The sequence below is a fragment of the Trachymyrmex cornetzi genome, unplaced genomic scaffold (genome assembly GCF_001594075.2).
Source record: "Trachymyrmex cornetzi isolate Tcor2-1 unplaced genomic scaffold, Tcor1.1 scaffold325, whole genome shotgun sequence".
NCBI classification, from domain to species: Eukaryota; Metazoa; Arthropoda; class Insecta; order Hymenoptera; family Formicidae; genus Trachymyrmex; species Trachymyrmex cornetzi.
Genome location: NW_017297951.1, coordinates 1,002,484 through 1,020,439, shown reverse-complemented (window position 1 = coordinate 1,020,439; position 17,956 = coordinate 1,002,484). Strand labels below are relative to the sequence as shown.

Below are 17,956 nucleotides of genomic sequence, written 5' to 3'. Positions count from 1 at the left end.
CTATTGGATGATCTAGAAGAATACACCAATAGCAGCGAGTGCTCACGGATCTGCTCCACAACAGTTGAGTCTGCTGAACGCGACCATTGAATGCGCCCATTGTCAGTAATCGATTCCTCGATATCAGGCGCAAAGCGATTGGTCCGTTCGGCCGCGTCATTTCCTCGCGCCCGACATCGTGATTGGCATGTCATCGTGAGCGCGCCAATGAGCGCATCCGTTGCTAACGTTCCCGGAGGGCGGTACGCGGCTAACGTCCGGCCGTGATACGTCGGGATAGAGCATGGAGGTGTGTTAACGGTGTCTTCGTAAGTCGGATAGTTTCGCCATTTTCTCACTGTCTAAATCCGCCGTCAGTACGCCTATTGCCTGTCGTTGTTGGGCGTCGACTACCGTCAAGGATCAACGGTGTTGGTGTTGCGATTACGAGCGCGAGCGCAACGCCTGGCACGGCGTCACTACGCCAGGCTGCTATGAATCAATCGCGTAATTTCACGTCGCTGCTAAATCCAAGCTACCTACAGAACGCTCAGCAGCAACAGCAACAGAATGCAACCTCGGCGGCGGCAGTGGCCGCGGCGGCTGCCGCGGCTGCGGTGAGTGCCGCGATCGCGAACGGCGCTCAGACGAACATGAACACGGCGACCGCCGTAACGCAGAACCGCAAACGGGAAGCAGAAGGTGAGCGTCTCTGTCCACTTTCCTTTCTCTCGAGTCTAATCTACAATGTACCTATGCTTTGCTACCTATATTTCTGCCTTCTCCATTTCTTCCCTCTGCGATCGTTTTATTTACAATCATATTTCTTGTTATGTTTCTTGTAAAAATTGTTACTTCGAACTCTTAAGCAGTGTGTCAATTTATTCGTGATATTGATAATTAATTTCGAACTACTACAAATAATAGTAGTTATAAAGTTAGAGGCTTATTCTATAATTTGTAATGACTGTAACGATATCCTTATATTCCTTATATTACCGTTGTACAGATTTTGTATATAATAAAAAAAGCTGCGCGACGACAATGTAATGATATAGTCGTTAAGAGTGACTGAATAGGCCCCTAATTTGAGAAACAACTTGACTTTAATAATTATATTGCAAATACTAACAGAGAGAGAGAGAGAGAAAATATAATTAAGTAGCTAAACATCTGATCAAAAATATGTATTTCTGACAGCGACAAATAATAAATCTAATAATGTGCGTATTATTGAAAAACTATATTAATAGTCTTACACCAACCTTTTATGCAAAAACACAACTTATCTGAATAATACAATCACAAACCTATCCTTGTCCGTGAGCTCACTGGAGGCTGCTGGAAAAAGGGAAGATCAGAGCAAATTTCATTAGAAATATTGTAAATTTGCTGTTTGCACATATCTATTCAGTTAATCTACAAGCTATGGGAATCAAAACAAAATCAAACTTAGCAAACTTGAAATGTAATTATTTCCAACAATTTCTTATTTTTTCCTTAAATTTGTCGATTAATTTCTGGCGATAGAAAATGAAGCAACAGGATAAAAAGTAAAAAGTGATATCTAGAAAGCAAGAAACAGGAAGCAAAGAGTATAGATTATAGATTGGCTTTTCTCTCACAGGAAGCAGAAAATGCCATAATGCTAATAAAGAACTTAATTCATGCAAATATGCAAGAAACATTATCTATTTTGATACTAGCAAAAGGGAGAGTAATAATAACCATAATCGATATATGTGGGTCTAATAAATCTAGAAATTTTTTTAACTGTATTATAAAAAATTTCTTATAACAAATATTTCTCATAACTTTACATAATTTTAAGTCACAAAGTCTTATTTCTTTGATTTTGACTTTTAAAATGAAAAACAATTATTTAATTATATTAACTTTACTCAAAGATACATTAATTCAAAGTACACTAGTACGTACTAATATCAGTTAAAGAAATTTCAGAGCAAATACTGATCAGAATTAATTTATCATAATTACAATTCCTGTAAAAAAACAAGAAATATTTCCATGTTTTGATATATTTATACATATGTTTTGGTATATTTATAAATTCGTGATTTAATGATGGGATTTTTTGCAGGCGATGGTAAACAGGATAAAGAATCTAAAGATTTAGAACGTAAGAAGAGGAAAAAGACTAGATGGAGTGGTAGCGAACATGACAAAACATTTATACCAGGAATGCCGACAGTACTACCGACAAATCTGACTCCTGATCAGGAGAGGGCTTATCTCTGTAAGTTTCTCTCTCTCATACACATTTACAATATATATCTTCTTTAGTATGCTAATACGTATGGCTAGGGAACCATTTCAAATATTTTGCTTCTGTACATAAGTTTCTGAAACCTAATTTATAAGAGTAGATGGCTATGATGTAAGTATATATATCAATAATAATTCAAAATTCGTGGAGGTAAGCAGATTTCTTGAGAACTGTATAAAATCACCAAATTTGGCAAGAGGGATTGCCAATTTTGCTGAATAACTAAAATCTGACCGTCGATGCATTTTCAATATCATGAAATTCTATTAACTATATTACATATCATTTAGATACATAATAATATAGCAAAAATTGTATATCTTACAGTTTTTTCAAATAACTAGTATTGAATAAGTCACATAAAGCATTACAAGCTTTTGACTTTGGAAATATTCAAGGTTCAAATATATGTGCAATACATTATTACTTTTCTGAGACATTATTTAAGGAATGTATACGGCTTATTTTATAGAATGTATACGGCAAATTGGCAATATCTAACTGTTGGGGTTTCCGCCCCCTCTAACCCGTTGGTTTACAGTTCAGCTGCAGATTGAGGAAATCAGCAGGAAGCTACGCACTGGAGATCTTGGCATCCCGCTTAACCCTGAGGAAAGGTTTGAAAGAAACTTACATACCAAAAATGAATATTACATATCTACTGAACATACAGCAGCCCGTAATACAGGAGCCCTAAAAGATATCTCTGTGGCTCAGGTTCAATTAGTGTGGGAATACCGATTTGAAAACGTTGGGCTTGATTAGAGTCCCCATGCAACACAGAAGATGAATTTTGATAGTATTGGTTTGCCCTAATCAATCTTTTTTAATATTTCATTTTTATTAAACACTGCTACAGCTATTAAATTACATAGTTTTTAATTTTTTTTTTTTAAGAATTAAGTGCAATATGTAAAACAATAGCTTTTAATAGATTCATCGTACAATGATGTATTAGTAGCAGTGTTTAAAGAGAACAGTGGGTATTCTAGTTCATATATCTTATAGAGATACATTTTTGCACACATAAAGTAACTCTGAGGTGACCTATCGTAATCTTTTTCTAATAATCAGTTAAAAATTATGCAGTATTAGCAATCAGATATTTCAGTATTCGATGTTTATAAATCTATCACTTTATGTATGGGTCATCTTGAGTGAAATTCTGTCCCTCTATTCAGGCTGCCGTGATTTGCACGGCATATTTTAAAATTATAATAATCTTGATGCTAATAGGAAGATTGTAATCGACTTGCCAATATTTATTGCTAATTACAACCTTAATGAGCAGATTTCAGGAAAATATCGGTTTATTCTCATTCTGAAATTCGTAATAATTGTAACAAAGAATTTAACGTTACTTTCAGGTACAGGTCTTAAATAATAAATGCATATATTTTTTCTAATAAATTAATTTATTCCAATAGGTTTAACTTTTCCGATTTTAGCTGGAACCATTATTTTTATGTCATTGTGTTTCCGTTAATACCATAGTAAGACATACCAATTGCATTAATAACTAATCTAAAAAATTATTTCTGATAATCACAGGATCTGTCTTAGCAGCTGACATCATACCGATATCTGCCGTGCACAAACGCGCAGTCTTCCAGTGGTTGCCTACTATAGAATACTAAATATATAGCTATGCTATATTCGGCAGCGACAATTTTTCTATTCTTTATTTTGATACCTTGATACTGTTGGAAAATTCTATAATATACAGTTCTTTTGTAGTTTCTGAAAGTACAACCGATTACATAAGCAAACTGATACAATCATGCAATGCCTTCCTTATAGTACACATCTACAGTTGGATATATCTTACTATTATAATACCTATTGAGATCATATATTACTGTTATTGAAACAAAATTATTGAATTGTAAATTTTTTTTTGTAATAGTTGTATATTGTCCTAATACTGCAAACAAAATATTCTTTTTGATAGATGAATTTAAAATATAAATTTCATAATTTATTAAAGAATTAAATTTATCAGATAGTATTACATTTACAAAAAAAAATCCGTACTAAAAGAAAAATTTTATAATAGTGGCTTATTTATCAGTTTTTTTAAATCAAGATCTATATGCATAAGTCTCTGTTTTAAATCAACGGTTCTTCCCCACTTATATATTCATACATTCATAGTAGGGTCAGGTTGCTTGTACGCTAGTACCATCTTGATAAAAATTTATATCTTGATATGGTATTACTCTTTTTATTTTTCAGATCCCCATCTCCAGAGCCTATTTACAGTAGCGATGGTAAACGGTTGAACACGAGAGAATATCGTACAAGACGTAAATTAGAAGAAGAACGTCATAATCTGATTCAGAAGATCCTTAAAATCAATCCAGAGTTTAAGCCACCACCAGATTATAAGTGAGTCATACGGATGGATATATCATTTACTTCAATGCAAATAACATGTTTATTTGTTTATTTCGTAATACTCATATTAATTTTTCTTTTTCCAGGCCACCAATAATACGAGTTCATGATAAAGTAATGATTCCTCAGGAAGAGCATCCTGATATAAATTTCGTTGGTTTGCTTATTGGACCGCGTGGAAATACTTTAAAATGTGGGCATTACTTCGCAAAAGAATTTCGATAAATTTACAAAATTTATATAATTAGTAATCTCAATTTCTATTTATTGTTTTAAAATCGTTTAGCTATGGAAAAGGAAACTGGTGCAAAGATTATAATCCGTGGAAAGGGCTCTGTGAAAGAAGGAAAAGTTGGTCGAAAAGATGGACAGCCTTTGCCAGGCGAAGACGAACCATTGCATGCGTACATTACCGCAAACAATCTAGATGCTGTGAAGAAAGCTGTGGAACGAGTATGTATTAATTTTTATGTAATCTTCTGTTCCTTATATATAATTAGAAACTAGAAATGCACCGGTTATCCGGAAAGGATTGTCGGATATCTGATATCTAACATATCCGGCCGAAACTATATGTATAGTATATTGAAACGATATGTATAGTAGTAACGAATATCTGAAAACTTTTATCACTGATATATATTTTAGAAATATATCGAATATCTGGCAAATATCCGATATCTGGCGCCGGATACCGGATAAACTATACAAGCATGAAAGATACAGAAAGTTTCTGTATCGAATACAGAAAGAGTATTGTTGAATATGATAGTAAGATAGATAAAATAACTAATGTAATTAAATGTGTTTACATATACAGATTCACGAAATTATTCGGCAAGGTGTAGAAGTGCCGGAGGGTCAAAACGACTTGCGACGTAATCAACTACGCGAATTAGCTTTGTTAAATGGAACATTACGCGAAAACGACGGACCACGTTGTACCAATTGTGGAGCTTCTGATCACAAATCTTGGCTGGTTTGTAAAAATTATACAATATTTTATTGAAAGGATCTTTTTTACTTTGTAACTAATATAATTATTGATGAAATTTTTTAGTGTCCCGATAAACCAAATGTGACAAACAACATATTGTGTTCAAGTTGTGGTGGTGCAGGACATATTGCTCGAGATTGCAGATCAAAGAGACCCGGTCAGGGAGGTCCAGCAGCCACTGGAATGGGAGGAATGGGTCAAGCTGGAGATAAGGCCAAAATAGATGAAGAGTACATGTCACTCATGGCAGAATTGGGAGAAGGCCCGCCACCGGACAGATCAAAGACGGGACAAAGTAGACAGACTCCCAATCCAAATTATCCTGGACTTTTTGACAGGTACAATTTTTTTCCTTTCTTATTTATCTTCCATTATTACAATACTCTTTTTCACTAAACTAAGTTGAATACGATGATTGTTTGTTTTTTTCAGACAACAGCCACCTCGCGCGTTAATGGCAGCTCCGGCTCATCCTCCACCGCAGATGATGCAGAGCGGCCCAATGATGCCTCCACCAGGCATGGCACCTCCACCGTGGAGCCAAGGAAACGAAGGAATGAACAACATGAACATGCAATGGCAACCGCCAGTGAGCATGCCGCCACCGCCAGGCGTGATGCAGCCACCACCACCGCCACCCGGCTCCACTACGCAGCCCAACATTCCGCCGTTAATGCCGTGGATGACAGGTAACAATCAACCACCGCCACCGGGCCAAATGCCGCCTACACAGATTCCTCCGCCCGGAATGGGTATACCGCCGTGGCAGCAGGGTCAACAGGGACCGATGCGACCGCCGCCGCCTGGCACGGCACCGCCTCCGGGATTCCCCGGTGGCTGGCAACCACAACAGATGGGTGGCTGGCCACCAGCTGCGCCTGTTCCACCTCCGCCTCAACAACAGACCCCTGCGCCACCCGGGATTGACCTGAATACGTTGCCGACGTTACTGGCACAACCACCTCCGCCGCCTCCGCCCACCAGTTAGTCCTAATCATGTAATGAATGACTTCCGATCTATATAATAACGAGACGATATCATTGAGATAGAAAAAGTTTGAAGAAAACGGAAAATGAAAGATAGAGGGTAAAAGCCAGAAGAGCCTATCTCCCATTTTCAAAAAATGGTCACGATTTTCAGCGCTTCTATCTTTGGTCTTACTTGAAGACGAATTAAAAAGGATCATGTGATGTGGGGCGGACTACTCAAATGCATAGAAATGCGAAACTCTCTCTCTCTCTCTCTCTCTCTCTCTCGCTCGCTCGCTCGCTCGCTCGCTCTCGCTCACTTAATTATTCATTCTTTCTATCACAGATAATTTATATTTGTTTACCAAAGTTTTCCTTTTACATTTATTAGCTTTGTATGTTTCGTGCGCTTTCTTTATTTGATTAATATTTGTATGATATAAATAAACATCACTATGGTCATTCACATTACGCATTAAGAAATTTTGTTTATTGCACCACCATACTAATATTTTAACAACAATTATGCGAATCATCGTCATAAACGTGTTGGCACGGTGCTCTACACACTCATTCCAATCCATGTTTATTGTCCAATTCGCAAAGTGTTATAGTAACACTTCGAGAATATTACGTTGATGGCTTCACATCTACAACAATTTCAATATTCTACATATAACTTGCTTTCATATAAATTAAACAGCTGTTATTTCTAGGGCTACTTTCGCATTCTTCACAATTGTTAAACCGTTTTTTAATAGCGCTAACAATGTTATCGCCATGATCTAATAAAAATAATAAATCGTTACGAGCACCTACTTGTTCCACTTCAAGCAATTCGTCATCATCATTGTTTTTACTAATATTATACACCTCGAGACAGTTTGAAGTTCAAGTTCAGATTCAGATTCTAAATATTTTTCATCGACTTCGCAGTTACCATCCTGATAGACTTCATGTTGTTCACTAATAAAGTTATGAACGAGTCTTCAAATTGCCAAGGTGTTGGCTTCGTATTTCTAATGGCATGGTTCCTCACTTGACCGAAAAAGTTCTCTATTGAGTGCTGATTACAATAACGCGCTTTCAGACTTATAAAATCATACTTACATTTCAATATCTCCCACAGTTTTTTGAAACCTTTTACGATTAAGAGCTAATTTTTTAATGTAGAGGTAGTTGTTTTAACAATTTTTCACGTAGCCTTGTCTATATCTATATAACATATTTTTTTAGTACGTTTTTGCGTTCACCAAAATGCATGGTATGCACTATTCGCAATTAATTCACATTGTAATTCATTATCATTAATCGCAGTACCGTTTACTGAGTCGAACAGATCATTACAAAAATTAACAGTTTCCGATGTTGCAATATCGTTTTTATCTATTCGAATCATGCTATTGTCCTCCATTGTTGCTACACCTGTTTTAAATAAAATAATTTTATTCTCAACATGTTCATTTAAAATGATATACATGTGTATACTTCTTTATTACAATTATGATATTACTATTTACATTTTAATCTTGCGAAAGTTTCAATATAGCTCGCTACCGTTTCTTAAGGCTTGTGTTGCAAACTTGCTAGATCTTTTTTCAATAAACTGTTCCGTAACACTTTATTAGATGTGGAGGATCAAATAAATGAGCAATTTCATAATTTCCGATCTTGTAAGTTGGAGCTGCAAATTAAATATTCATTTCGCAAGATATTTGTGTGTTATGTGTATTACATATTACTACATTTATAAGTAGATATTACTTACCTTGTATTTTTCCTTCCAAATGACGCTCCATTTCTGTCTGCAGTAGTAACTGCTTCATTGCAGAGATATTTGGAGATCCCAGACAGTCGCTACGATATGGATATGGAAACCTGCTTCGTGTATTACATGCACATGTTCTTTAATGCAGCATACTAATTGTATATGTTTGTCGCAACAATTATACGAGATAAGCATCTTACAGTCCGTGTTTAAGTCACGCAGCATCAAAACCAATACGTGATTTGCAGGTTTATTAATACGCTTGTTACCCCAATCTTCAAAACCACATATGGTATCCTTTCGATCATATGTGACATTTGATTGAATTGAAATCTCATCCCACGTTAGTATGCATACTTTGACTGCGTTCCATTTAACGCTCACAACGCTAAGGAATCATTTCATTCTTGTTTATCAAATATTAAATAAGGACAAATGCTCGTACATATTGCAAGCGTTAAGAGCTTGGAACGCAGCCTTTGTCTAATATTTTTCGAGACATGTTCTTCAAATGCCGCAAAATCAGAGTTCAAATCCGAGGCTAAAGATATCTTCTGAAGCATCAATTGTAAAGTTCGTATGCATGGAATATCAGTAAAAACTTCTCGTAAACATATGTGAGCACACTTCCCTATTGTTTTATACAGCGTCAGAGCTAAAGCCTTCTGTTTTGTCTCAGGTCCGATGTCCTTATTACATTTTGAAAGATAAAATTAGAATGTGCGAATATAAAATGAGCATTTTATTTGATTATGGACATACATACACAATAAAGCTTGTTATTTCTTTTAGACATGCACTATAAAAGAAGAGATTTTTAGAACTACAATAACTACTAAACAAATTCTGCCTATACAGACATCACAAGCAAGTCGCTAAGTAACATTGTAGTGACGTGTTTGTCAGACACAATGCTATCAGGAAATGTTATTTAGGCACAGTATCACATTAACAACTATACTAATAAAAAACAAGATATACACTATGAAGTACATTATCTAAAAAATATCTATATTTAAAATATTCGTATTTATATATTAAAATATTTATATTTTCATGCATATAATCCAGAAATATATGAGTGCATCGCAATTTAAACATATTGATAATATATTCAAGCAATAAGACGTATAAATGTAATACATGCAATCTATCCTGCTCGATTTGCAGATTAGCACCTCGATCTTGATACAATTCAGTCCAACTTTTCGTGAATATTTTAGTATACTTTTTCAATAAGCTTCAGCGCCTTGAAGACATAAGGTTAGTACACTACTATTAATGATATAGTTAGTACATATAGATTAATAAATATGCAATAAAAAATGAATTATAGGAGTCAGCGCGAGAAATAGTACGCAAATTAACAAATCATGTCGATTTTTAATTAATAAATAAAATATAAGTCGAACATTTCGGCTTTAGACTTCAACCATCTTTAACATAATTTACAGTCAAAAATTTTAAAAATTACAAAGGATCAAAATAGGGCCGCATTTGCGTCACCAGTCAGATTTACAACTAATACATATATGTACATGTTTGTATTTAAAAGGTTTGTTCAGGTTGCTCAGTAACACTCAGGTGCTCATTATCCCACTGGACAAAGTTGGCTGGCTTTACTCGCGCCTTGCAACGTTCAACATGATCACGTCACATGATCGATTTTAATTTTGATTCTGATGAAACCAAGGATAGAAGCGTCACGTTACATTCGTGAATACGTTCAAGATGGGAGATAGGCTCCCCTGATAGAAGTTGAAAAAGGCATTATGTCCTAATAGGAAATCACAGAAAAAGATGAAGATAGACGAGAAACTAGGAACGATGTAATTATATTGTGACTTTAAGTGATCAGTTCATTATATTTTTTTATGTATAATCTTGCCTCATTGAAGATATTCTGATGTGATCATTAAGAAAATTGTACGAGTTGAATATGATGTACGTTGAGCAAGTAAAAATTATATTCATGAATGGAACATTTAGTTTTACCTAGTTACTGTTAATTTACTGCGAGTAATAAACTAAAATTTCATTAAAAAATATCATAAATGACATCATGTCATAAATGACTTATCGCGCACGAATCCTTTTGTAAGAGCACAATATACATATATAACGTGATCCTACACTTTTTTTTACTTCGTTCTATTTCCGAACGTCGCTTCCGAAATCGAATCTATCAATGTTGAAGAATTGTAACATAGGTAAAAACATTTGTTCATATATTTTATTTATATATATATAATACTCTAAAAAAAAATATATATATATATATATACATCTATTACAATTCATAACTTTTATCACAAGTAATTGGTAATATTGTTTTTGAAGATGATGAAATTATAAAAATAACAAAAAATTTCTGCGGCATTCATGTAATATTTCAGGATGTATACCAATTTTTATTTGCAAATTAGACGTAAAAATTTCCTACATTTATTTTACATGAATTTTCCGAACATTAAATCTTGTTCGGAAGTACTTTAATTCGTAGTACTTTAAAGATAAATAAGAATAGAAATTTAATTTGACGCAAAGATGTCAATTAAATCGCGCTAAATGAATGCCCATGAGTAATGTAGGACAAAATAAACCCATTGGGCAACCTTAGATTTAGTTCACTAAAGCATCGCTTTTACAGCAACATACGTATTGTGTAATCTTCGATCGTAAATATCCGGATTATACATATTTGTTTAAAACAATTCATATTTATGTTCTAACTGAATTCATATACTTCAGCAGCGAAAAGAAATTTGCTGCTAAAGTAATGTATTCAATTTGATAAACAAAAATATCGCGAGTCCTTAATTTCACGAATGGTATCTCATCTTTTTCGTAGATAAATTGACAATACGCTTCGCCCGTTATTGTTACAACGGAGATAGCATTTGAAATTATAAACGTCCAAGCGCAAGAATTTCTTACTGTGTGTTATCTGCATGTTAGAAGATTTTAGACAAATTTCGAGCTACATATGTTACTTTGTACTGCGTTAGTATTACATCTGTTGAATGTATAATGGATTAAATTATAAATAGAGGTATGCTAGGTTGCTTACTATGTATTCTAATTAAATAAAAATAAACATGATACATATTGAAATGAAATACCATCCATTCAATGGCACTATAGTCCAAACCGGGCCTCCTCTAGATGAGGTTTCGAAATAATGATTTTTCCGGAATTAGATTGTTAGTCTAATGTCAGACTCCTAATGTGGGAGAATGATGCATATATTTACTATATATAGAACCTACAGTTTAAACGCCGGATCCAAACGGCGCTGGCGATCACAGGTATCTTAATCACCAAGTGGTGCCATTTTCAGTTCCTTAAATACAAAAAGTCGCATATGTGGGCGCAGGTGGGATTGAACTCGGATCTACAGATCGGAATCAATCGTAGTAAATCGCATCGAGCAGCAAGCCACTCGACGTTTTTTAAAACAAAACACTTGCTCGTATATGACGGATTTTGAAAAACTGGTTCTTTTAATCAGCCTGTATAGAATCAGACTAGAAATTAAGATTAGATTGGAATTTAACCAATTAAAATTCATTACATTTGAAATTGATTTTCTTCTGATTGGTTAAATTTCAATTCAATCTCAATATCTAATCTCGTCAAAGGTATTTTGTGATAGAAATGATGTTCTATGATGTTCTCTAGTACACATGAGTGTACTCACATAGTATATATTATATTACAATATTATCTACAAGAGTTGTTACATTAATATAACACCATTGCAGGTATATATATTTTACAAACACTTAGTGGTTATCGATCTTCTTTTTTTCTTCAGGATAGGTTTCGAAGTACCACTTTATGTATTCGTCCTTCATTTGTTCACGACGCGCAAAGTATTTGGGATACATAGCTTTCTCTAGAGGATGCCAATAATCCAAGGACCAGTCTGGAGTATAAGCCTCTCGACCATACGCCCCTCCTGTGATCGATTCAGCGAACGTTATTGGTTGATAATGTATCTTGGAGAAGTACTCCTTCTCTCCTTCCTTCAATAGATACTTTGCGTATTTCAAATCCTTTATATTCTTATTCTTGTCAAAACGCTCTCTCAATAAAGCAATCTGGTATCTGTAAAAAAATTATAATTGAAATATAATTATGGTAGGTAAACGTCCCAGTAACCGAACACATACCTATACACACAATTTAGTATTATTAATCTCAAATGTTTTTTATTTCAATATTATAATTTAATTGTATTTAAAGATTATTATTAAATTATAATATTACATTTAAAAAAGCATTTGTCCCCCCCCCCCCCCCCCCCTCTCTCTGAGAGTTTACCTTAATTAATTGTTATTAGCTTTATTCATTAAACGACGGATTTAAACTACTTTAAAATAAAATACCTTAATCTATTTACAAAGGACGATTATGGTTTATAATAAATAATTTAAGGCGACTGTTACCAACACCGATTAACTTAACCGACGATTAACTCAATCAGCAGAATTATTATTATACATAGGAGATTTTCATTACTTTTATTACAGTTAAGTATAGGAACACAGAGATAGAAGTATATCACGAAGAAATGAGATTAAGAACGATATGCAGTTTTGCTGTTGACTACACTGCTGATTGAGTTAATCGCTGATTAAATGAATCGGCATTAGTAACAGTCGCCCTAAATTATTTATTATAAACTATAATCGTCCTTTGTAAATAGATTAAGGTATTTTATTTTCGTGCTTTGTGCTACCTTTGTTTTTTCATCTAAAAAGTCTAATATTGGTTGTTCCATTTGAATCAATACATTAATTACTGCATCAATTCAAAGCTGTCAATGTGATTTGATCAAATTCTAATTAACTTCAGCCCGGATTCACCAATATAAGGTATCAATGGATGCTATTTCAATAGTAAATAAAACTGAGATTAAAGTTAATCTACATTGATTTTTGAACATTAATTCATCAAATAGGAAATAGGAATCTTGGCCATAACAGTCTAAGATGAACATTAATTGTTTTATACCTGTTCCACTAATGTAGATTAACTAATCTTGATTCAACTCGCTCTTTAAACTTTTCTGGTTCTTGTAAAAATTAGAAAAAGTTAGAAGAGTAAGTTGAATTGAGATCAAAATCAATAGGCCCATTTTTTTAAATTTCTTTAACTAAATTTCTTTTAACTAAATTTCTTGCACAGTTTATCTTCCCTCCTTTTTTTCTTTAATATGAAGAAAAATAGTAGGAAACGCAAGAAATTCAGGTAATTCTTTTGTCTCAATATAGATTAACTTGGATTAACTTCAATCTCTGTTTAATTTGCTCTTCATCTTTTTCCAATTCTTAGAACTAGAAAAAGAATTAAAGAATTAGTTGAAGCAAGATTAAAATTAAATTACAGGTAGAAACCGACATAAAAGGACCAATCTGACATTGAAGGAAACAGGCATTAATTTATTAAGTAATACCTGTAGCATTTAGTCGTTAATATAAATATTTAATTAATAATTAAACAATATTGAAATATCATAAGACTATGATGTCAACATACAACATTTAAAAAATAAATAATTATATTAGTCATTTATTTCGCTTTAAACAATTCCACCAGTTGAATTAAAAGATTTGTTCTTTTTAAGGGGGGAAATCCATTTAGAACGAGGAAAAATAAGCTATTTTCAAGAATTTTTTTGAAGAAGAAAGAATGTTTGTACATTTTTCAAACTTGGATATTTATTTATACATGTTTTGGACTATTCATACGTATTTTTTTTTCCAAAAATATTTCAAAATGGCAGATATATGAAGCATCCCATTTGGCACGTCCGCGTGCGAGTTGCTCAGCTGCTGGACAAATAGCGTCTGTGATATTGATCCTACAATAGACAGCAAAAAAAATTCTTATTGTTTATACTCATAATTCGTAGTTGAACCTAAAAAAATAAAAAAAGTTAAAAATTTTGAAAATGAAACACTTTTGAAAATAAATTTTCATTTTTTGACGTTTTCTCTTTATAATTTTTGCAATAAATAAATAATTTTTTATCGCGATTTTCACAAACATTTAGGTTCACCGACATTGTACTGATATCACGAAGTTGTGTGCGAAAGTTCAGCGCAATCGGTTGAATAGTTTTTAAACGAGAGTTCCAGCAGTGCAGAAAAATACAGTTTTGAGAAAAACGCGTTTAAAGTTTTGACAGTAAAATAGGCATGATATCTATAATTTACCTTTCAGTCAGCAATTCCAGCGCCATACAATAATAATCCTTCTACTTCCTCGTAGAATTCGTTCTGCTCCAATAACTGCTCTCTTCGTGCCTGTCGAGCTGCTTTAGAGCATAAAAAGTTGCGCCGTTTCTGTCGAGATAAACGGCGCTCGTCGACGTTCTCAGCGTAGTTCTTGCTCTGGCTCCCAATAATAATTTGTAACTTTGTCATAATTTGTAGAATGGAAGAATATCCTTCATTGAAGAGTCCAGCAGCGATGTAGGATGCAATTTCAACGATTTTCAGTCCAGAATTAAGATGCTTAGGAGCCAAACGCCAAATCGTAGAATTAAAACTTTCATTTGCATTCTGCGTATGACTGCCCAAGCATCTCTGAAGTAATTCTTCCTTAGATAAATCTTCATAAATTGGAAGAATGTGTTTTGCGACTGTTGGATCGAGTGGAGGAGGGTGCTCAAAAAAATCCAAATTTGCTTTTCCTTTCTGCCACTTACACCAGCTGTCTTCGCCGGGCGGGCAGTATTCGTGTTGTGGCTTCTCATCCGTAGAGATCAAATGGTAATAAGTGGCCATAATACTTTTTTTCATTCCATCAATACTATTCACATTTCTTCTAATTGCCAGACCGTAGTACGTTGTGAGTTTTTTAATTAAAATATCCATTAGTTTGCCCTTATCACCGAGTTTTTGTGTTTTTTTTATATTTCGGAGCCGAGTGCCCATTCTCTTCTCTACATGGCCAATGCACTCGCTTTTTACAACTTGAAATTCATCACCGTAAGGATTCTTATCTAGAATGGCCTTGAAAGTTTTGGAGTCTCCGTCTCCAATGTAATTACCATATTTAACGCCATACTTTTCCTCTGATCTTGAAAAGATTTCTATAATCGCATCAACCTCCATTTTTTCAGCAGAGCCCTCGTGATTTTTTGAACACTCTTCCTCGTGATTTATATACCATTCTTCGTATTCTGGAGTATTCACTTTCTTTTCCCAAAATGTGCATGCATGGCAATAGCTACTTTTGATAACTAAATCGATGACTTTGCCCGAATAGTAGCCTATGAGCGTTACAACTCCGTACAGCGATTTGAATCCACGTTTTTTCCACGAGCCATCTCCAGAGACTTTCAAATCTAAAATGGGCCTTTTATGTTTTTCATTGAACTCTTTTTCTTCTTCGATAGCTCTCTTGCAGAGACTTTCAAAAACAGATTTTGTACAGGAATGAATATACGTAATGATATTATTATACGTGCTCTCATTCATTCCTTTACAAATGTCCATGAGGTTGCAGAATAAATTAATACCCTCTCTGCCAATGCCTAAGAGTCGCATAACAAACACCATCCGACGATTTACTTCATATCCAGTGTTGATTAGTGGTCCTGAATTGATGTTTCTCTGACCACAGCGACAAAGTAAAACTATCTTGAAACCGAGGCCTCGATTCCCAGCTTCTTCAAATTTCACATTCTGTTTACATTGACGACAAACAAGGAGTTCTGTCAAGGCTGTAAAAACGGTGAATATTTCGATCAAACGATAGCCATGCAATGGATTCCAGTGAATATCTTCAGCACTAACGTTGGAGAGTTTTCTTGCACTTGCACTTTCACATCCTTCTTCATTTTCGCTCTTTTTATTTGAAAACTGATTACCATGGAACTTTCTTTTGCGTGGTTTCGATGTTTGTTTTGGTACGGCGTGTGTGCCTTTCGGATAGGACATTTCGAATTTGCACTGTTGTTCTGTACAGGCCGAACTTTGAAGCTAAACTAAGAACGATGCGAGCCCCAACGGTTTCGACTAAACACACACAATAGAAATATACAAACGCCGTCTACCAGGGGTGCCTTTCAAAACCCCTATAGTTACATCTCTGTAGTTACCTTTTGGAACGCAGCCCTAAAAGGTAGTCTCCGCGCCGAGGGAGTGTGTATACCTGCTGCGCGCTATTAGAGCCTAAACGCTGCTCAAGAGATTTGTTGCGCTCGAAGGCTATAACTTCCGAACGACTGCAAATTTCGTTTTAAAACGTTGGGAACATATTCTTACAATGTTAAATTAACATTTTATGCAAAAAAATTCGATTTTTTGAAAGTTCTAAATGGATTTCCCCCCTTAATTGCAATGAGCTTACACAGATTGTTCATTTCTTATTTTCTCTTTGAGACACAAGTACATGACTATCTTATTTTAAGTGTACGAATATGTAGTAACAATTTAGCTAAAAAGAACAGGTCAGAAGTTAATCATGTCATACTCAGTGATGTACGTACCTGCGTTCGTGCGTTTTATGAAACCAATCCTCGATACAACGCACAGCGCGTTTGTACAGTCTGCATACTTTCTGCTGATGCGATATAAGTTCTGAGGGAATATGTGCCATCCCTCACGTTTAAAAAAATGGCAATTCTATTCAAAAGTACTCTCGTACTCTCGTAATAAACTAGAAAACGTACATAAAAAAATTACGAACTAATTAAGATATGAGATAAGGGACTCACTATCGTTTTGAGCGCTCTGAGTAGAGCAACCGACATCTTACAACAATGGTCGAAATTAAGGAGAGACTCTAGCAGACTCTAGTCGAAGCCGAATTTACATTTGGTCTGTTTTCTGTTCCTGCACTAGACTGTTCTAGAACTCTGTTTCTCGCTTTATGCCCATTTCCACCAATGTAGATTAACTTTTAATCTCGGTTCAACTTACTCTTCGTCTTTTTCTAACCTTTAGAACTAGAAAAAGACAAGGAGTTAGTTGAACCGAGATTAAAGTTAATTTGCGTTGGTGGAAACGGGCATTAAACAAATATCAAATTGTAGGGACACACTTCACACACTCCGCGACTAGATGGCGCCTAAGCCCGGATCCTCATACAGACAACAGCGCTTTGACACCGAACGCAGATTGGTGAAAACCTGGTTGTGGGGGTAAAATTTACCCCCATCGCCCTTTTTTTACCAATCAGCGTTCGGTGTCAAAGCGCTGTTGCTCGTATGAGGATTCGGACTAAAACTAAAAGTTTCCTATCTATATGAAAACCAACCGTTATCCTTCCCTTTGTGCACACTTGTACATACGAATAGATCTTTCTAGAATCTCGCGAAAATCGGTTATTTGAATCTAGTCAGCAAGCAAATCTTTGTATAGTGCAATATTAATAAAGTATATATTGTTCATTTTGTAAGGGCCTGCGCACAATAGAGGAACAAGAATTAGATATTAAGATTTCAACCTATCAGAAACCGCGTATTCCGATGTAATCAGTTTCTGATAGGTTGAAATCTTAATATCTAATTCCTGTTCCTCTATTGTGCTCTTAAGGCCCT

At 34.7% G+C, this 17,956-nt stretch overlaps 3 protein-coding genes across 3 annotated transcripts; 1 reads left to right on the top strand and 2 right to left on the bottom strand.

The window, feature by feature from the left end:
- Positions 1-273: 273 nt before the first annotated feature.
- Positions 274-7,041, top strand: SF1 (splicing factor 1). The gene is made up of 9 exons (XM_018510176.1): positions 274-681; positions 2,081-2,236; positions 2,808-2,883; positions 4,502-4,654; positions 4,750-4,856; positions 4,950-5,116; positions 5,484-5,642; positions 5,724-5,998; positions 6,093-7,041. The coding sequence occupies exons 1-9, from the start codon at positions 474-476 to the stop codon at positions 6,646-6,648; spliced, it is 1,857 nt and encodes a 618-aa protein (XP_018365678.1). The 5' UTR covers positions 274-473; the 3' UTR covers positions 6,649-7,041.
- Positions 7,042-12,091: 5,050 nt separating this feature from the next.
- On the bottom strand, positions 12,092-17,123 carry ND-B22 (NADH dehydrogenase (ubiquinone) B22 subunit). Its single transcript, XM_018510203.1, has 2 exons — positions 16,904-17,123; positions 12,092-12,507 (listed from the first exon to the last, which is right to left on the bottom strand). Exons 1-2 carry the CDS (start codon positions 17,011-17,013, stop codon positions 12,183-12,185), a joined length of 435 nt encoding a protein of 144 aa, XP_018365705.1. The 5' UTR covers positions 17,014-17,123; the 3' UTR covers positions 12,092-12,182.
- On the bottom strand, positions 14,625-15,522 carry LOC108762933 (uncharacterized). The gene has a single exon (XM_018510202.1). The coding sequence runs from the start codon at positions 15,342-15,344 to the stop codon at positions 14,625-14,627; it is 720 nt and encodes a 239-aa protein (XP_018365704.1). The 5' UTR covers positions 15,345-15,522.
- Positions 17,124-17,956: the final 833 nt, after the last annotated feature.